The 21,365-nt window shown below is 39.8% G+C and overlaps 1 protein-coding gene across 2 annotated transcripts; it reads left to right on the forward strand.

The window, feature by feature from the left end:
* The first annotated feature begins 665 nt into the window (after nucleotides 1-665).
* Nucleotides 666-18,510, forward strand: ptprr (protein tyrosine phosphatase receptor type R). 2 transcript variants are annotated; one of them, XM_072453906.1, is made up of 16 exons: nucleotides 666-1,008; nucleotides 2,413-2,690; nucleotides 6,664-6,777; nucleotides 6,863-7,012; nucleotides 8,769-8,876; nucleotides 9,753-9,875; nucleotides 9,950-10,071; nucleotides 10,170-10,292; nucleotides 15,021-15,210; nucleotides 15,524-15,608; nucleotides 16,296-16,375; nucleotides 17,065-17,202; nucleotides 17,282-17,392; nucleotides 17,474-17,631; nucleotides 17,704-17,817; nucleotides 18,229-18,510. In XM_072453906.1, the coding sequence occupies exons 1-16, from the start codon at nucleotides 963-965 to the stop codon at nucleotides 18,320-18,322; spliced, it is 2,034 nt and encodes a 677-aa protein (XP_072310007.1). In that variant the 5' UTR covers nucleotides 666-962; the 3' UTR covers nucleotides 18,323-18,510. The 2 variants fall into 2 exon arrangements, with proteins under 2 accessions (XP_072310007.1, XP_072310008.1); XM_072453907.1 differs by having other exon boundaries at nucleotides 9,753-9,866.
* The last annotated feature ends 2,855 nt before the right edge of the window (nucleotides 18,511-21,365 follow it).

Below are 21,365 nucleotides of genomic sequence, written 5' to 3' on the forward strand. Positions count from 1 at the left end.
TACCCTATTATTTTGATACTGAAAACGATGGAGCCCCAGTGGTTTGTGCTGTCGAAGATCGTTCTCAAGTTCTTTATTTGATGAAAACAGGGGAACACAGACAAAACAGCGGCATGTTGTTCATCTTGCAGCTGAGATTCGACTCTTCACAAGATTTAGCTGTGTTTTATATCGCTGTTGCTTGGGTCTGATAAAAATGGCCTGACCTTCGCTATGACGTCCACTTTAAGATTGTTTAGACTAGTCCACAGATGGTCAGAAAATACACAGAATAGTTAAAATACACAGAATAGTTCATTGTGACCCATATGCAGCACGATCGTCTTGACTCATGATAAATAGGACACAGACATGACAATAATTTGATCAATATCCACAGTGCTCGTTCTCTCAAGTCCACAGAAGCAAACATGAAGCTCTTCGGCAGCAGAGGGCGCTCACGTGCGAGATATTGTCAGAAACCTGCTGGTGGAGTACAGTATATGTGATAAAACGTATTGTGTCACCCGGCATAACAAACAGACATAACCTGAACCATATGGGCACATGTGTAATAGTCCTGTTATTATTATGCTGCGCTGGTGTCTGTGCGCTTGGACCACGCCCCCTCATCCTCTCCTCCTCCTTCTGCCCCTCCTCGCCTCCTCCTCCTCCTCCTCCTGCCCCTCTGCCGCTCTTCTCCTTTAGCTTACCGGGTTGGAGACGGACCATCTCATCCGTGTCATCACCGATGCGAGGCTCTGGAGGAGACCCAGGCGGTGCAGAGTGCGCTCGGGCCGCAGGTGCCATGGTGCAGGGCGGCGGACACTGGGGCATCTCCGGAGCGCAGCATCCCGGAGTGTAGCAGCTAATTTACGGTCATGTAGCGCGTGCCATGAAGCCCACTGCCTCTGTTCGTCACTGACAAGGATAAGCAGAAAGTTCCCCCCCAATTATCTTCCCTAAACAAGACATCATTAGCCATGTTTCTTGTGCTTTCTCTGGTTTGGGCACAGATGCTGATCTCAGGTAAGATGTCTGCTGTTATACCAATGATGTGTCAGGCCTATAGCTGTTTGCATTCTCCTGTTGGTGATCACACTAATCTATGATGGCCAATAATGTCACCCGTTCATTTAATTAGCATGGTCTTATGTCAAAAAGGAATAATGTTTTCTAATGTCTTCATGGTATAAAACCCTTCGTTCGGGTTGCTAAGTCAGATTCTAGGTGTGTTTAAACTAGACATTTTTGTCAATGACTGGTCGTTGATGATTTGCCTAATTGATTCCTGTATTAGTGTTGAGCTTTAATGATTCAGACACATTTACAACACTCACAGTTTTCACTGTGGCCTCAAGAGAGTTTATGAGCATTTTAATCCATTTTATATTAAACTCAGTAGTATAGTTCTGTTGTGTTGTTGCGATATTGACAGTTTTTGGTTGCGTTCATACACCAGAGTTGTTGGATACTTTTCTAAATGTTTGTGTTTGTGTGTTACTGTTTAGACAAACGTACCATACAATCCCAAAATAAATTATGGTCAGAATAATTAAGAAGTGGCTAGTCATATGGCAAGACAATAAGGTTTACTTTGTGCTGTCAACTTAAGAGTTGTATTTCTGCCATACCAGTATGTTACAAGCCCTGACTCTGACACACAGTTTCCTTTGAGAAAATACTGAAAACAGTGGCGTCCAATCAGAGCTGCAGTCTAGTGTTATTCATAACAACGGGACGCTGTCACTAGGGGAACAATCCAATCCAAGGAGACAGATGTTGTGATCCTGCCTCAGCTTAGTGTGGAAATCATCTGTGAACGATACAAATAAGTCAGTTAGGTCTGCAGAATTAATCAAATATGAATTAATTCAAGGTTGATTCAGTTATTTCTAGTTGTCAAGGATTGTGTTTAGGTCTTTAATGGAGAGGTCCTCACATCGCTCAGGATATCTGTCTAAAGTCTGTCTAAAGAGTCTGTCAGTCTAAAGTCTGTGGTTTGGAGCAGTGTTCAGTTCAAATTTTGGAGGATTAAATCTGACTGTTTTGTATTGTATTTGTAATGTTAATGAGAAGAGTGTTATTGTTTATGTCATTTGTATTTGTTTGAATCAAAAAATGTGACAAATCAATATGAAGAGGGAAAATGTGATTACTTTCAGATAATTTCTTTACATGTATGAATCCCTTTGTTTAGCCCACATACTCTAGTGGAATATAAGCGACTGAGATGTTTTCAAAGCAATTTTGTATTATTTCAAATAGGCCTACTTTACAGACTTACGTCGGTGTTTTTCTACTTTACAGACTTACCCAAGTGTACAAGAGTGTTTTTTTAATAAGTTATCTGTTTTTTATTATTATATTCATGATATTGTATTTCTTTGTTTCCTTGTGTGGTCTCATATATTCTGTCTTACTCTTTTGAAGAGTCCTCCTCTGGTGGTCAGGATTTGTGCCTCTTCCCTCTTCACCGCTCCAAACTCATTCACCCACGCCTGCGTCATCAGTACAATGTGGATGAGAACCATGACCCACCCCCACAGCGCCACCATGAGTCCAGGTTAGCGAAGGGCACACCAGAGGCCCTTATGGATTCCAGGTTTCGTCAGGAGCATGGACAATGGGGTTTAAACCTACTGGCACGTCTGCACCATGAGGCAGGCTCCCAGCACACTGAAGTGTCCGCACAACACCTGGTCACTGTGGTGAGTCGCATGATCTGTGCAAACAATAACTCAATTTAAATGAGGATTAGAATAGCTTGGAAAAATGGTGTGTGAAATGAGACATAGGCTATGTTTTTTATTACATTCATACTTATTTTGATTTTATTGACGTATAAGCGGTTGTATTATTCACAGTTATTTGGTAAAAGGCACAAACATTATTGGACGATACCGCTAAGTGTCGCTTGCTAATTTTAAACGTTAATGATGATAGTCCGGGCACTGAATCAGCATTTGCACGCCATATTCATTTTCTATTTTATTTTGATTCAGCCCAATGCACTAATGTAATACGTGTGTGTAATAAAGGGGGTTATGAAGTCCAGCAGCTGAAGTGGACAGTGAGTGATGGACAATGTATTTTGGGTTCCTCTGTTGCTTCGGAGGAGAGAGGCTCTGCTCTTAGTTGCCACGGTAACGCTAATAATCGGTGTGCGAGAGACCCACTTACCTCCACAATAGGGCTTAGACAAACAGCACTGACCTCCGCAATGACTTTGGGCTACATTTGGGAGTGTGACAGATGCAGACAATGTGACACAGTTTGCTCTAATTGAAATGCACAAGAGGCAACAGGAAAAATGCTTTTGGGAACAGAAGGCGCTCATCGTGGACTCGCCGTGACCGAAAGAATAATAGGTTGCACTGCAGGTACCTTGAACACAGCGTTAATTCATGTCCTGTATGTAGGCACAAGGCTCGTCAGGCCTAATCTGTTGTTGTGGGTGAATAATGGATGGCCCTGTTAGCAGTTGTCTGTCTCTCTATGCCAGCCACGTCACAGATGCATTGTGGGAGTGAGGACAATCTGATTAAACCTTGTGCAAAAACCGAAACGCAGATGGCGCTTCTATGTTGCCGTGAAGGATTACCACGCATTATCATGATTATTATTTACACATGTAGTCGGTCAAATACCTGGTTCTGTGTTCATGAAGCAGTGCGACGCGGCTCTTTTTTACGTAAACCCATTTTGTATTGGGGTTTATTGTACTTCCTGTGCCTGATTGCGAGACCTGTCCCTGTGCTCATGACAAAGGAATGGAATAAGTGGTTATGTGACAGTATTTACATTAGAAAACATGCTTGAATGTAGTTTAGTAGTCAAGTTCAGCAAACATTTCTCATAGTTTTCAATGCAAGATAAAGTCAACATCATCCATATGCTGATTTGCATATTATTACAATGTCCAAAATTATGAAGTAATAGCAGGGTTATTACCAAATATAGTCTCTTGTTTGTTCTTTTTTAAATCTGTATTTGTCAATATTTTTTGAGACATATACTCTTCACTTGCTACACATAGCTGGTCTTTCGCCTCTTTCATTCTTTTCCCTTAAAGAAACCACACAAGCGTTAACAATGCTAACCTCATGTCAGCCTACTTCTGCATGTGCTGCTCACGTTTTCCCCTTAGGCAGAACAAGATGCATCAGGAACACCGTGCCATAAGGGCACATTGTTATCACTAATGTCCATTTTCAGAAAGGAAATGCTTATTGTAATACATGCAATATTAGTGTATATATGAAAAAAATGTTGTTAACCCTTATGTGCCGTTTTATTTCACTTTCGCTTAAATTGGACATATATTTTCAAATTTTGTATCAGCTACTATTATAAGATTTACACGTTTGCCACCCACTGGTACTGTTTGTTTTTTTAATACTGTAAAAATAATAGCTATTTTATTTTCGGTTCTGTTCCGTTCTGACTAAAAATACAACATTTTAATATTTTCCCCAAGATTTAGATATATTTAATAGTTATGGTGATAATATCACACAAAATGGCCAGTTTTTCATATATAATCTGATCGGAGGCTGAATTTGTTTTTACCTTCAACTGTTGTTGAAAAAGTGGAGTAAAAGGGAACTAACGGTGCATGAGAATGATTTTTCTTAGCATAGTAACAGTGTCCGTGAGCTTTGCGTTTATGTTTGGTTTGAATTGATTTTACATGTGGTGCGTGAACTTTGACGTTTTTAAAAGATTATATTCCAGCATCAGAGCGACTTCTGTCTAATAGTGTAGTTATTAAACAATTTAGCTTTGGTGTTGATTTGACAAGCCACCCTGTTGTCTCTGAAGGGTCGCCCATGCTGGTGTTTTGGATGTATTTACACTGAGTTTGGTCCTGGTTTGAGCTCAATTTGGTCTTGATGTGGAATTGGTTTGGTGCTGTTCTACTACAAGTTTAGTCCATTTCTAGTCCAAATTAAATCCCTGGTTTAGTGCAAGTGAAATCCAGATTTTGATGTGGTGTGTGTTTAAGTTTATTTCTGTTGTTAAATGCTGCTCCTCTCAGTATGGGCCTCCCTTTTACTGTATTTGATTGGTGCAAATTGGATTTCCCCTCCCTCCCATCACTGTCTTGAGGGCTATCAGCTAATTAGTGGTCATTACTGTGTGTGTGTGTGTGTGTGGGTGTGGGTGTGTGTGTGTGTCCTACAGAAATAGCACCTGATCCTGACAGAAAGCATAGCACCATAATGGTTTTACCTGGTTGGCGGCCAATCAGGTGGCAGGCTCAGATTTGAGCTCCTGTAAGCCAATCACACATCACAGAGCAACTCGATCAGGAAATGGAGCAAAAAGCCCCTCCGCTCTGGTAAACAGGCAATGCACTGTCTCTCTGCCTCTCACTGGGTTTAAAGCCGAGACAATCAACAATGTGTCCATGTTTACCAGGTAAGAGCACCTTATTTCTAGGTTATAAAAGCAAGGGCCAACTGCCCAAGCCACCAGCTATTATTAGGTACAGGTTATTTATTGTACCACTTTATGTGTCAGATAGAGGTCTGTACTCTCTCAACTGCCTTTTGATTGAAAAATGTAAATTGAAGTTGTTGAATGTAATTTGTTTAATTATTTTATGTTAAATGGTGTTGGAGTTTAAATTTTCAATTGATATAGTAATATTACAAATCAAATTGTTGTTGTTATTTTTATACCTCTCCATTGTGCGCCTTTACCTGTGTTCAATGAGCATTTCATGCCTTTATTTTGATTTGTAATTAATGCAATTTCTTATCCTGCTTTTATACGTTGGCCTAGGTTATGTTTTTTACTTGATAATTGTGGAAACAAACAGAGGATGAACAAGCCTAAAACAGAGCCGAATGCATAATAGCATTGTGTGTGTGATGGGTCTGTGTATCTGTAGTTTTTGTTCCTCATATTGAATTAAGTGGCAACAGAACATGTTGTTTTAGCCATTAGCGATCAGCCGCCTACACATGGACACACATAGATGAGTATAGGGTTTGTTTTGTTCCAGTCAGGTTTCATAGAAAAACAAACTGTTTAACGTCATTGGAGGGGTTAAATTTTGTACAAACAAAAAGCCTTCATGATTGTGTGTATTTTAGCTTGTTTTTAGGGACGCACTCATGCTGTTTTTGTATGAAGGTGATGACATGATCACCCCTTGTTCAGTAAATGAATATAACACTGTATGCGAAAACATTTTTACATTTTTATTTGTTTGTTTATTGCTCTGTTTGCTTTCTCAACATGCAAGCTCCAATCTGCACAAATGTTTTATTATTATTTTTAATCTACTTTCTATGTTGTAAACATTTATATGGGACGTTGTAATGCCATAGGCTGTTTTCTCTAAATGCATTTTGCTTCCATGGGGACATAAAGATCAGCACTCACACACACCAAAGTTGTTCTTAACAAGATTTTAGTGGATCTCATTTGTTGCTATCTAGTTGGACTGCTTTTTTATTTGCCAATTTTCTGAAAGATATACTGTAGTTAACTCCAATTCAAAATAAGATTTCTTTTTTTGTGTCTAATACGTCAACAAAATGAAAGAAGAGTTATTATTTTACACTCAATGGAAAATTCAAATGAATTCAAATGCACATCCGCACACACTAAACATAATTGTATTTGCCTGGATTGATGTTTTTCTGATGTTTTTCTGTCTCCTCTTGGCAGTACTTGGCTGTGGATGTGCGGAGGCTGAACATCAGTTTACTTCGCTGGTTTCGAGAAGGAGTAGCAGCAGCTTTGGGTGTTCCTGTCAGAGATGTCCACATCAACCGCCTCAATGTAAGAAGCATTATGGTCCGCTTGTATTACGTTATTGTTATGGTCTGTCCCTTCTTCAACTAACTCAAGTGCGTGAAATTTACAGGAAGAGAAGAATTGCATCGAGCTTTTCGTGTCCTCTGATAGGCTGGGCATCTTGGAGCCTCGCCCAGCTGAAGAAGTCATCCAATCACTGAACATCAGGGTCCTCCATCGCCATCTGGGGCACTTTGGCATCACTGAGGTTTCCACCGAGGTGTGTATGAGCAGGTCTCCCAGGCAAGCACCGCATGTTAGCCCGAGGAAGAGCAGGGATAGACGGGAGCTATTAGAGTGCAAAGTGCTGGTGTTAAAACTTTAATGGGATGGTTAAAGACACATCGATCAGCCTGAGGAAGCACACAGACGCTTTACACATTTGGGTAAATGTAATTACCTCCACTTCCACACAAGATAAATGTTACAGGTTCTCTTGTAATAAAGCTACAGTTACAAATCCCAGACTCCTAATGTGTCAGTAAAGAACAGATACATGTGGTGAGGCGACTCTACCATGTCTCTTTCAAAAGATCATGTTTAGTTTTTAAGTCATCACACTTTTTACACAAATTTTCAAAACATTACTTAAGTTTGTGCAATTTTTCTGTATTTTGCAGTGCTGTAATGGGTGTTCATTCTAGCAAAAAAATATTTGATGGTGACACCATCAAATACAACTTTGTTTCCACCAAGATGATGTTTATCTATACATGGAAACGAAGTTGTGCGAAAATATAAAATACCAAAAATGTGCACTATTTTTCTACATAAATATGATCATGTGACCACTCATCAAACTCCTATACAACACGTGTGCTCCGAGCTACACTTAATGCCTCACGAAGGGCAGCACCCGAAACGTCACAGTGTTGAGAATCAAATAAATCTCTCTTTGGAGCTAGTGTAGATCATCTCGCTTTTGAATCGTGACGAAGTCTTCAAACTTCACACATAATATTGTGTCTGCTCAAGAAGTTTGGGCAGCTGTGGCTACAATAGTAGCTTATAACCACTGAGTGTCTATATAAATCGAATTATTAATTACCGGCACTGTAGTGGTTAGCGCTCTAGCTTCAACAGAGAGAAGGTCCTGGGATTGATTCCAAATGGAGTGTGGAGTTTGTATTGGTTTTCCTGCCGGCGCCACCTTCAGTGGTACTTAATATCATCAGCCTGACCAGGGACGACAGGTGGAAATTAGCTTGTGCTGGTACAAAGCATCTCTCCTGACTAGGTAACTCAAATAAATAAATAACTTAATGATGATTAATTACAGGAAATATTTTGTTTTGTTTTGGATCTATGTTATATTTTAGCTGTGGAGGGTTAAATAATGAATGCATATAATTTTACTCATTAATAATTCATCATGGTTTTTTTGTTTTTTTGTTTTTTTTTACAATATGGTTCATTGGGAACAAGTTTTACTGTGATTTTCCTGTTTACTGAGATTTTCCCAGTGACTTTGGCCTGGATTTTCCCAGTGACTATGGCCTGGTACACCCTGGACAGGGGCCAGCTCATTAGACTCATAGACACACAGACAAACATCCACTCTCACATTCATTCACTAGGGGCAATTTAGAGTTGCCAAAAACAGATGCATGCAGACTCCACCCGGAGAGATCATGTGGTGTTGGTCTGGCCCGGGAATCGAACCCATGATCTTCTTGGGAGGCGAGAGTGCTGACCTCTATTTTATTGCTTATTGGAATCATTTCTGTAACAACATATCTGCACATCAGAATTTGTTATTGTAACAGGCTTATTTATGTATCTCTGTGTACTAGTTTGATCCACCTCTTTCAACCTTTCTTTTGATCTCTTTGTTACAATATGCCGTAACATTGATACAAAAATAATAGATGCTTCTTTTTGCTTATCTTTCCTGACACTTCTAGTGCAGAATAGATATGATCACATTTGAGGAGTGTCTGTGGTTATATGGTTATGTGGTCTCTTTGTGTCTGCAGAAGAACGTTCTCCAGGGCCAGCAGAGGGATCAGGTGTGGAGCCGAGACGGCTTCTATGCTGTCTTTCTCTTCTTCACTATCCTCGTTATTGTCATCATATGCTTGATGGTACGACTCACATTTGTCACATCATTCACAAGAATAACATTTTCTATTATATTTGGTCCAACTTGCTCTAAGTCTGTCAGAGTTTGTGGCTAAACCTTTTCACCTCAGCTGACCTGAATGGCTAAAACCATGGGAGGTCATTAGAGTATTTGTGGCTCAGGCCAAAAATGGCAGTGTGTTTCAACTAACACACACTTTTGTGTGTTTTCTACGCAAGAGAGCATACTATTATTATTTATAACCTTTAGAATTTATTTATTTTACTTTCACTGATGAAAATCGCTAAAACATTCAAGATTAGATGGATTAACATATATATCACAATTATTCAAACTGTTAAACAAATTGAAAAGGTGATAACTGTCATAATAGTTAGTGTTTAAGGTTTCATCACTACCACCACTAGAGGGAGTACATGTACCTACAAAGTAAACATTCTGTGTATGCTGGAGTGACATCTACTGACACAATGTTTCCAATCCAATCCAACTATTTGTATAGCACATTTTACCAACACAAAGTCTCCAAAGAGTACAAAACAAGCACAAGTAAAATATGTTAAAAAAATAAATAAATACATTAAATAAATAAATACAAACAAACAAAATAAATTTAAAAAACGAATTTAAAACAACATAAAATATTTAAAATAATAAAAGACAGCCAGATGACCACACAATTCTCATGCCGGGTTAAATGCCAGTGAATAAATGCCAGTGCAGTCTTTATGTGGGGAGGAAGAGCGTTCCAAAGTTTGTGGCCAAACTTTAATGTTTAAATGTTTGCGTCACTTTATAACTACATGATAATTAAAGCTCATCACGTCTAAAATGGGCATTTTTGTAAAAGGTTTTCCCTTCTTTGTGTTGGAAATAGGTTTTATACCGTCTCAAAGAGAAGGTCCAGCTTTCTCACAGACATGTGAAATCCCCGCTTGAGTACAGGCCAAAGATCCATGACCCTCTAGGCTCAGCTCAGAGCCCAACCAAGGTCACTAAGGTCAGCCATGACATCACATCTATGTGTATTTAATCTGGTACTTAACACAATATTCTTATTGAACATGCTCAAAGGCTGTGGCAGTCAAAAGCATGGTCCAGGCTGAGCTACCTCCTTCTATAGCCACGCCCATTCCCCAGCAGCAGCCAATCACAACCTGTCGTCGTTTTGCACCTCCTGCCATTCCTATACCAAGGTAATTTTATTAAAATGTATAGTAATCATATATAATTAATATACAACACTTATTTTAAATACTTAAATATTTGTTCACCCGTCTCTGCATTTCCTCAGCACTACACCTGCAGTTGTGAAAAGTTTGGACCAGGCCCCCCTGGGTGTCCCGGCATCTACAAACGAGTTGAAACCTTGTCCTTCCCCTTTCAGAATGAAATCTGCTGCAGGACTTCAAGAAAGGTGATAAGCACAAAACAGACAAACAAACTGCTGTGAGAAAGAGCATGGTTTTCATGCCAGTCCTCTGAATGTAGAAAAGAAGTTGTAGACACTGTTGTGCAGAGTGAGATTAATATACAGGTTTTATATTTTAAAGTAAATCATAATTCAGCAAGATTGTGCCTCGGAAGGAGGAGTAAATGAGTGGTGCAAGCAAGAATGATTCAAGTCAGAAACAAAAACTAGAGATTATTTCAGCAAAAATCTTTTAAGGGTATTATTTCTCAAGGACTCAGTATGTGCACAAGAGTGTTAGTTTGTGTTGAAGTTTGTTCTCTGCTGTTTGAAATGTGATGAATAGTGTAAACAGAGCTGAAGTATGCAAGATATCAACACTTTGTCTTTTTCAAGGAAGTCAAGTACAAAAACAGCATTTGTTATGGCTGATCTTAAACCATCGATCAAAGCTGCTGCATGTGTCCTTGGGTCAATGTTTATACAGTATATGCCGAGAGACACACTTCCTCAGGCCAGTGTCTGGAAATATATGAACCGAAATGTTCCCAACATTAGTGTTACCGCTGCACCTCAAGGATCTCTTCCATGTTCATGGATGGCGCCAGCTTGCATCAATTTATAGTCACGACAAATCACAGCTTTAAGTTGTTTGGAGAGCAGTTCACAGAATCTAAAGTATGATTAATCAGAAGAATGTTTATGGCCATTTTCAGTGAACAGATTTTCACAAACTGGGAATATGCTTTGGTGATATGGTGCAAACAAATAGCACAAAAAAAGTAATGAAAATAAAGGCATTACCGGTAAATGTCTGCATTATAAAATAAGTATCAAGTAAGTAATAATATTCGTTTTTTAATTTTAAGCCCTGTCACTGAATTGTCAATGTTCTAAACAAGTATTTGACTCGCACCTTGTCACGTGCAACCCCTTAGAAATACATTGACTTATACCTGGATGTCATAATTTTCTTTCTTTAACAGCAAATGTCTGCCTTATAGTAGCTCAAGACGGAATGCTTGGCCATGGTTCATTTCCTTTTCAAGGGCTTTCATAACAACAACATAATAACACGTGTCTCAAGCGCTCAAGTCTTTATCTGAGCCTCCTAACTCTTCCGCTAACTTAGGCTGGAGCCAGTTTCTCTGGGTTACACCAGCATTAAAGTACAGATTGATGCTTCTGAAAGTTAGAATAGGAAGGAAGATTTCAGACTCGATGTGAGAACAGGATGTTTTTCAGGGAGTCTGTGGGCGTGTGCTCTGTCCACTCTGGATGGCAGCCAATCAGCACTTAGATATTAGGAACAACACCATCCGAGGGGGGAAACCAGAGGACACGTACAAGACAAAAAGTACATCACAGAGACCACATTGACACCTCGGTTCATCCTCTCTTTGCTTCTTTACAACACAGCACAATTTAAGGGGATTCTTTAGGGATTAAATAATATAGTATTTTTATTGGTTCATCTCAGGCCCCGTAGACACCCACATGGCACGAAGGAATACCGTATTTACATGAGTTTAAATGACTTAATCTTGAAGCGTTTTTGACGAGTGGATGTACAGTATTTGTCTCATACAGTCTATGGTTTGTATACATTTTTGGAAATAATAAGATTTCAAGCTTATTTCAATATTTTTTTTCACATTTCAACATCTCGATGAACGGAGAATTTAAATCAAATCAAATCAAATCAATTTATTTTTGTAAGGCCCAAAATCACAACAACAGTTGCCTCTGAGGGCCACAGGGAGAAATGAATCAACAATGTCTGTGGTGGCGATGGAGTCAGACAATGTCTGTGGTGGCGATGGAGTCAGACAATGTCTGTGGTGGCGAGGGAGTCAGACAATGTCTGTGGTGGCGATGAAGTCAGACAATGTCTGTGGTGGCGAGGGACAATGTCCCAGGGTCCTCTGTCCTTAGACTCTCCTTCTCGGCCAGGAAAAACTACAAAAAAAAAACCTCTTTGGGAAAAAAGCGTAGAAACCTGGAGGAGTTCCAGTGAAGGAGAGATCCGACTCTCACAGACGGACAGACGGACACGAGGGAGACTGGAGCTGGACCCACTCTTCAGGCAGATGAGGGACCGTCTGAGTCGAGCTGGACCCACTCTTCAGGCAGATGAGGGACCGTCGGAGGCGAGCTGGACCCACTCTTCAGGCAGATGAGGGACCGTCGGAGGCGAGCTGGACCCACTCCTCAGGCAGATGAGGGACCGTCCACACAGGGCAGGGACCACTTCACCAGGGGAGGGGCATCTGGGTCCACAGGTCCTCAGGAGTGAGAGAAAGAAAAGAAGGCGGTGAACAGTTTGCAAGTAGAATCAAAAAAAAAATATTGTTTGATAGCATAAGTAGTCAGAAGAAGAAGAGGATAGTGCTCAAGCTGTCATACTTCCCCCAGCATAGTTACTCCTAGGGCAGCGTAGCTAAAGCTGTGGGTTTATGTTTCTGTTCCTAACTAGTCTGACCATAAGCGATTTCGAAGAGGAACGTTTTAAGCCTGGACTTAAATGAAGAGACTGTGTCAGCATATTTAACATGGGTCGGGAGCTGATTCCATAACACAGGAGCTTGGTAGCTAAACGCTCTACCTCCTACAGTACTTTTAGAGACTCTTGGCACCACCAGAAGGCCGGCATTCTGAGAGCGAAGAGCTCTGTTTGGATGATATGGTTCTATAGCATCTTTGAGGTAGGATGGGGCCATGTCATTTATGGCTTTGTAGGTCAAGAGTAGAATTTTGAATTTGATTCTAGACTCGACGGGGAGCCAGTGAAGAGACTTCAGCACTGGGGTAATGTGCTCTCTTCTTTTTGTTCCTGTTAGTAATCTTGCTGCTGCATTTTGAACCAGTTGAAAGCTTTTTATGGAGCTTTTAGGACACGCTGCAAGCAGGGAGTTACAGTAGTCTAATCTAGTCGTTACAAATGCATGGATAAGTTTTTCGGCATCACTTTTAGGCAGGATTCTTCTGATTTTGGCTATGTTGCGCAAATGGAAATAGGCTGTTTTACAAGCTTGATTTATATGAGCTTTAAATGAGAGCTCCTGGTCAAATAAGACTCCAAGGTTTCTTACAGTAGAACTGGAGGCTACACTGACATTGTCCAGTGTGACTATCTGCTCAGATAGATCGTCTCGTAGATGCTTAGGGCCAAGCACAATGACCTCGGTTTTTTCAGGGTTAAGAAGCAGGTAGTTAAGTGTCATCCAGGTTTTTATCTCCTTCACACAAGCACTAAGTCTGTCTACTTGATCGCTCTGATCAGGTTTCATTGATAAATACAGCTGAGTGTCATCTGCATAGCAGTGGAAGTTAATGTCATGCTTTCTGATAATGTTGCCTAATGGCAGCATATAAAGAGTAAACAGAATTGGACCGAGTACCGAACCCTGTGGCACACCGTAAATTACTTTAGAGCTTGGTGAGGAGCTCTGGTTTACATTAACAAATTGGAACCTATCAGATAAATAGGATTTAAACCAGCTGAGGGCTGTTCCTCCAACACCTACATCACATTCTAACCTCTGCAGTAGAATGTTGTGGTCAATGGTGTCAAACGCTGCGCTGAGGTCCAACAGAACCAGGATTGAGACCAGTCCATCGTCAGCGGCTAATAACAAATCATTTGTGACTTTAACTAGTGCAGTTTCAGTGCTGTGGTGGGCTCTAAACCCTGACTGGAAAACTTCAAATAAGTTATTGTCCTGCAGGTGACGACAAAGCTGTTTTACTACAACTTTTTCAAGGATTTTAGAGACAAAGGGAAGATTTGAAATAGGTCTGTAGTTTACCAATAGGTCGGGATCTAGGTTAGGCTTTTTCAGAAGAGGTTTAATGACTGCATGTTTGAAGGACTGTGGAACATAGCCACTTTCGAGTGAAGTATTTATTATATTAAGAATAGGGTCTATAATTAGGGGAAGAATGTCTTTGAGGAGTCTGCTTGGAATGGGGTCTAGGACACAAGTTGAGCTTTTAGAGGACATAATGGCTGAAGTTATCTCTGCTTGATCAACAGCTGTGAACCTTTCTAAGTTTACAGGTGGATTTATATGGGACGTTAGATTTACAGCTTGGGCTAGTTCAGGGCTAATAGCGGGGGTAATTTCATCTAATTTATCTCTGATTGTTTTTATGTTATTGTTAAAAAATTTAGCGTGAAACAACAACATAAACCTTAAGCCTGTCATAAACATCTTGAAACGTCAGAAATTCTGGATGCATTAACTTATCATCTCAGATCAAATATATTAAATACTAAGCTAAATAGGAATTCTGAATAAATCATGTAGATTATTTTTTTTGAAGTGCAGTTGTATTTGATAGACACACACATGCGTTTTCAGGTTTTAGGTGATCAACTATAATACATTTACATTTTGCTAATAGTAAGTCACAGTATTGATCTAAAGCCTAATCACAGAAATGGGCCCATCGACTTCCTGTTCAAAACTGCAGAACTGATTCTCTGCTGCTGGCTCCGCCTCTTCATAGGGACATTTTCCTGAAACAAGCATCTATTTTTTTTAACACATTTGAACATTTGTCACTCAAGCCTCAAATTCAGGACAAAAAAGAATAACTCAAACGTGAATGACTTTGAGGATGCTTAGGACGAGGAAAAATCCATCCTGCGATGTAGATGTTTGCTTGTGTGTTGCTTTTAACGCATTTACGCTTACCATGTTCCCAATCTTATATCCTCCCCCGTTTCAGGCGTGGCTCCAACGTGTCCTTGGTGTTGGACATGTCAGCTTTGGGTGCAGTGGAGCCCCTAAACATTACCGTGGTGACGCCCCGGGAGGCTGCAGCAAAAGAGTACCTGCTGTCGGCCGGTCGCCCCCTGACGCGCCAAGATCTTCGCGAAATCGTCAACAACACGCTCAAGCTACACGCCGAGTTTGCGGTGAGTGAACGTACTTAAAGGTGCACTGTGTAACTTTTCGGGTCATGTCCCCACAGACCTAACCTGTGGCGTGCTTGTCTCCACGGAGGTAGACGCGTCACACTGCGGAACATACAAGGCAACGCAATAGCATCTCCATGGTGACAAGCGGGTGGCAGACGCTCCACCAGAAAAGTGACATAGTCCACCTTTAATTTATAAGCAAAGCAGTGAGATAATCCTAAAGTACACCTCATTAGCGCATAGCTTTACTGTTCTGATATTAGGGCTGTGTCGTGTGGCTTTGTTCATTTTTTTTCTATTTTTTTTCCAGGAAATTCCAATGAACTTTATAGACCCAAAAGAACTGGACATTCCAAACCATGGGACAAAAAACAGATACAAGACCATCCTGCCAAGTGAGTAATTTTCTCTCACAACAATGTTTATACAAAGGGAAGATTTGGCTCTTTAAAAGTCAATTAGTCTAATACTCGGATACAAAATTGTATTAAGAAAAAAGACAATACAATCGTAAAGATGTTGGTGTAATCCCTCATTCGTCCAGGCGTGTTCCATAGTAGAAAAAGCTTCAGTTGTAGTCATCTGGACTCAATAACAGAATTTAGGTCGGGAACTCCGAGTATAAATATCGGAGTTCCCGACCTAAATTCTGTTATTGACAATGACTCTTGGATGAGAGTCGAAACGTCTATTTTTTTTTCTAACTGAGTCCAGATGACTACAACTGAAGCTTTTTCTACAATCGTAAAGAGTTTCTATGTAATAAAATTATATAACAGACCCAAACAAGGCTGATTCCTTCTGTTTTGAAAGTGGGCGGGATTATCTAGCCTTTGAGATGGGGCGTGGAGCGTTTCCTTCCTTCCGGCCAATCAGGATCCTCGGAATGCTCCCCTACAGCTACTGTCAATCAAACTCCATCCTGTGTGTTCCAAGCCAAGCAAATGTAGTGTTCAAATGTAAAAAAGATATTGTAAGGTCTAATAGCAGTCATATACAAGAATCACTGCTACTCTGAATTTAATATTTAGTCCCAAATGTCTGTAATGTTTCTGTCAATCTCCACCATTACTTTTTTTCAGATCCTCATTCAAGAGTTATTTTGAAGTCCAAGAATTGTAATGATCTGCTTGGGTCCTACATCAATGCTAACTACATAAGGGTGAGTACAGTCATGTCACACAGTTCATTAGTTATTCTACTCTATAGTGATCTTCTATTATAGTAAAAATAGATGTAAAACTATTACACTCATTGTAAAGCAGGGGAAGGTTATTGTTGGTTGTCAGTTTCTCACTTCAGAAGTTAATAAGTCGAACTTGTCACACTGAAAGCCACTCAGTGAAAGTATTGTCCTGTAGAAGTCAGTACTGTCGCTCTCAGACTTTAATACAATAGCTCAACTTCCTGTCAGGAAACTCAGTTCAGAGCTCAGATGAGGACCAAAGCACGGTTTCTGCTCAACAAAAAACGCAAATGAAAAAGCAAAAGTGTCATTCTAAAGCAGTGGTGTCCACAAACAACACGGCAATGTTAAACTTGTCGAATGACAAATTGAATTATTCAAAATGTTGCATTTGACATAGTTTCGATGAGCCTCCACACCATTAATAAGACTCTGAACATTAATATTAGGTTGGTTTAACATTAAATTGCTTGAATGTTTCCAATTGTACGGTAAAAAGAACTACTTTTTGTTGTTGGACCAATTTAGCAGAAGCCGGAGGGCCAGCAAAAATTGGTCTGAGGGCCGCATTTGGCCCCCAGGCCGTAGTTTGGACATGCCTGTTCTAAAGCAATGTTTTCAATGTGTGCAAATTGTTGTAAAAATGAAATCTGTTTTAATCTTAGGGCTACCTTGGCGACGAGAAAGCCTACGTTGCGACGCAAGGTCCCATGGTGAACACTGTCAATGACTTTTGGCAGATGGCCTGGCAGGAAGAGTCTCCTGTTATTGTCATGATCACCAAACTGAAGGAGAAGAATGAGGTATGAGCAGGATGATACATGGCAAATGCCATGTTAATGCTGAGCTGAAAATGTTCTGTAACACTTTTGTTAAATACAGAAGTGTGTTCTGTACTGGCCTGAGAAGAGGGGCATCTACGGAAGGATTGAGGTTTTGGTGAACAGCACACGAGAGAGCGAGCACTACACAACGCGCACTCTCACACTGAAGGTGCCGGCTGATCCCTCATCCTTTTATCTACTCTCAGTCCTGAAAATCAGTCTAAACAAAAGGACATTTGTCTTTGAACAGTGTGGAAATCAAACACGCACTTTACAACATTACTGGTACACCTCATGGCCGGATCACAAAACTCCTGACTCGGCGATGCACCTGTTGGAGCTGATGACGGATGTTGAGGCAGAGCGGAGGTCCTCCGCCGCCATGGGTCCAGTCATCGTCCACTGCAGGTACAAACTGCACATGCAAACTAAACTTGATGCCGGTAGTTGTGTGAACTTGATCATCTTTCTTTCCTGCAGTGCTGGTCTTGGTCGCACAGGTTGCTTCATTGCCACTACAATAGGCTGTAAACAGTTGCAGTTGGAGGAAGTGGTTGACGTGTTGAGCATCACCTGCCAGCTCCGTGCAGACCGGTAACTCACATGCAATAAACACCGTCACAACAATCATTACATTGAATATGAACATTATATTTTGGGGCACGATATTTAACATCTCGTAGGGTGTATTAGGATGTACTAGTATCTTTGACTTTTCTTTTGTAGTACAATAATATTTGAGTTGTAGAGGGGTGAATGTGTTGAATATTAATACATTAGTGGCTACTTAAGTGTTTAATTCTGTCATTTATGTGTTGCAGCTAAGGTTTTGTAATGACATTGTACATTTAGAAAAGTGTTTACTGCAATAATCCTGCTTTAAGGTTATTGTGTCGGTTGCATAGAGTTGTTTCAATGTCTTGTCCAATTTGTTCTCATGACTGGCCTTACACATGTAGATGTCATGTTGATTATTATGTATTTAATGTGTTATTGTCTAAACAGAGGAGGGATGATTCAGACGGGAGAACAGTACGAATTTGTCCATCACGCCTTGAGCCTGTTTGAAGCCCGACTCTCTGCAGAAACTGGACCGTGAAGTGTAGATGCACAGAGGACTTCACCTGGAGGCGGGCGTTTCTGTGTCTATAGAGGATATCACTGCAGACTTATGAGACTATAAACAGGCGCTCTGCAGTGGAGCTGGACCAACACCCAGGCAAAGCTTTAAAACAGGGACATCAAAATGAACTGTATTTTCCCTTGTTTTTGCCCTATAGGAAGTAATATGTTAAACTGAGGGACTGTGGGTGTTTTCAGACAAATTATTTGTTACAATGTTTACTCAATGGTTCAATATTTACTTACTATATTGTCTGTGTCTGTCTCATAGGATATACAATATTGTGTCTCAAGGATAAGCATTAGACTGTTAATATGGACTTTTAACTGAGGTCTCCCCTGCCCTTTGAAGACTACATGAGATTGTGTGCAATATCAGAAAAATGTCTCAATTAATATTCTTGTAGAAAACAGCCTGTTGTGTTTTTTATGTTCTGATGCTACATTCTTTGCATTACAAAGCTGTATACAAAGCTATCTACATTTATCTGATTGTTTTCTATAAGTTACAGTATGTGACACACAATACTAGTACTAGTGCTAAGCTGCATCCTCTCAGGTTTACCCCAAGATAAAGCAAAATCATATGGATTTTAGTCAGCTAAGTGGACCCAGCATCAAAAGAGCCATAAAGGTTTTTAGGTCACCGGTAAATGGTTTTAGCATATCTTTTTAGCATATATTTAGTTTGTTTCTGTGTAAAATAACCAGACTGAGGTATTTCTAGCTCATGGTTACACCGTAGATGTGGTCAAATGTCTTGTAACATGTTTTAGAGCAATAGTTTGGTTAGATTATGCTTGTACTTGCAATTGCAAACTGCAAAACAAATATATTTAACCAGAAAAGCAGCCTTTAAAATGGTAAAATGGTACTTGAATGAGCACTTTGATCAAGTCAGTTGCAGTTGCCTCTAACGAGATGAAGTAATAGATACTACCGTAGTCCTTTCGGCAGATTGTGCTGTTTACACTTGATTATTCGTGTTGCATTGACAATTGTTGTGGATTATGTTGCTTCTTACCAAAAATGTGAAAGAATTTCTGTCACAATGGTGGAGAAGTGGTACATGTTTTAGTGAGTAAAAATCTTATTTTTATACTGTTTTTCTAACATATATAACTTTATTTTAGCACCTTTGCACCACTTGAAATGGTCGAAATAGAGGAATGTTTAAGTTAACATTGGCATCTTGACATAACAAGTAAAGCTGAAGACCAAGATGGTTAATTTGGCCTTGTGTATAAAAAACATGAATATTTTTAGTATAAAGAAACATTATCAATATTGACAGAAAGTTCACTTTTTGGCATGACACCAGTGTTGAAGAACATTAATACAAACGTGCAGCAGAAATTGGGAGTTGAATCATGGTCATGGACTATTTTTCCCGTTGGGTCACGTGACTCTAAAATAGTCTAACTTGTTTAAGTTGACAGATTTACAATGCTTCAGTTCACAGAATATTCCTCTTTTAAGTGTGGAAGGACCGTGAAGCCACCTCCATGCCTTGTGAGGACCACAACACACTGCCTCTGACGTAGTATTGTGTATTTAGCTTGTATTTAATCTGTTTAAAGAGTTGAAAGGGATGTTCTAAATGTTCAATATACAAATTCAAATTTAGCATAAATGCTACTAATACCTAGAATGAAATACATAAAAACGCTGCACAAATCATCCCTTCAATCTTCTTTAATGTGAGCACTTGCTCAGTCAGTGTACACCTAATACCAAGTGTACTCTGTGGATTTGATGTACTCAGATGAATGTTGTTATTGTTCAGAACATGTGTTGTAACCTGTTTATACTACCTGTAATATATAATAAAACAACTGGAGCTCTGATTTGCTATTCATTTTTGCACTAAATTAAGACAAGATCAATAAAGTGGTCTTAATGGGTCAACCTGATCCTTTAGTGAGACTGTAGTTCCCTAAAAAGTGTGTGTGATTGATGTAGATAAATATATAGAGTCTGGGTGGGTTTCCACTAGACACTCCGATTTCACCCACATCTACTGAAAATATGCACAATAGGCAAAAGTCCTCCAGCTACGGTAGTCCTGCCCAAGCCAAGCACCAAGATCTGGAGATGGCTCCCCAGGCGCTGTACTGCCCCAGCGGCATTGAAGGATGGGTCAAATGCAGAGGACAAAATGTATTGTTCCCCATTTTTATTTTTACAAAAATATCTTTGATGCCAAATGCAAAATTATAGGCTAAACATCCATTGGTTTCAGAGTGATAAAGAAATGCACAGCTATTATAGAAATTAACAATTCAAAACAAAATATCTTTATGGTGAAACATCCACAGATCGTCCCATATAAACGTGTTTCAATGTTCTCCCATTGCTCACCAAGCTCTTGTCATCAGCCTCCAAATGAATTTAGACACACACCATGCGTGTGGTAAGACCTTGTGGTAAAGCTTAAAGAGGTCATATTATGCCAATGCCGTTAAACTATAATATATGCAATATTGATTTGAATATATACATAAATCAGCTTGAAAATAGAAATGGGACCATATTCAAAGTGACCTTTCACCGATCGTAATTTATGTCTTTCCATTGTTAAAAAAATGTGTTCATTTCTGAACCCTATTTACCTCTCATTTAAGTCTCTCCTATAATGGCCGCAGATAGGGGGTTGGTGAAAACATTTTCGCAAACGTGTATGAATCATTTGAAGTACAACACTGAGAGAGCTAATCATGAGGGAACATTATTCTTTTTTTTTACAATATGTCCCCTTTAAATATGGGCTTATATTGATTACAATTATCTATATAAACTGTGTGATTACGCTTTTCTTGGAGCCTCTTATTGGGGCCTGGAAACAAGTGCTTACTCTTCGAACCTTTAGCGTCACTTTGTGGCTAAATAAAGGTGAATAAAAAGAAATGCATGTATGAGTAGTCAGTATAGCCATTTGCAGCAGTAATATTCTAATCCAGCAGCAAGTGACACTCTCTTGGTTGTTGCTCATTTAAAGAGCTAGTCCAGCCTGAAAGCTC

Source organism: Eucyclogobius newberryi, unplaced genomic scaffold (genome assembly GCF_026437365.1).
Source record: "Eucyclogobius newberryi isolate DKJ021-1_F unplaced genomic scaffold, fEucNew1.0.hap1 SCAF_2, whole genome shotgun sequence".
Classification (NCBI taxonomy): Eukaryota; Metazoa; Chordata; class Actinopteri; order Gobiiformes; family Gobiidae; genus Eucyclogobius; species Eucyclogobius newberryi.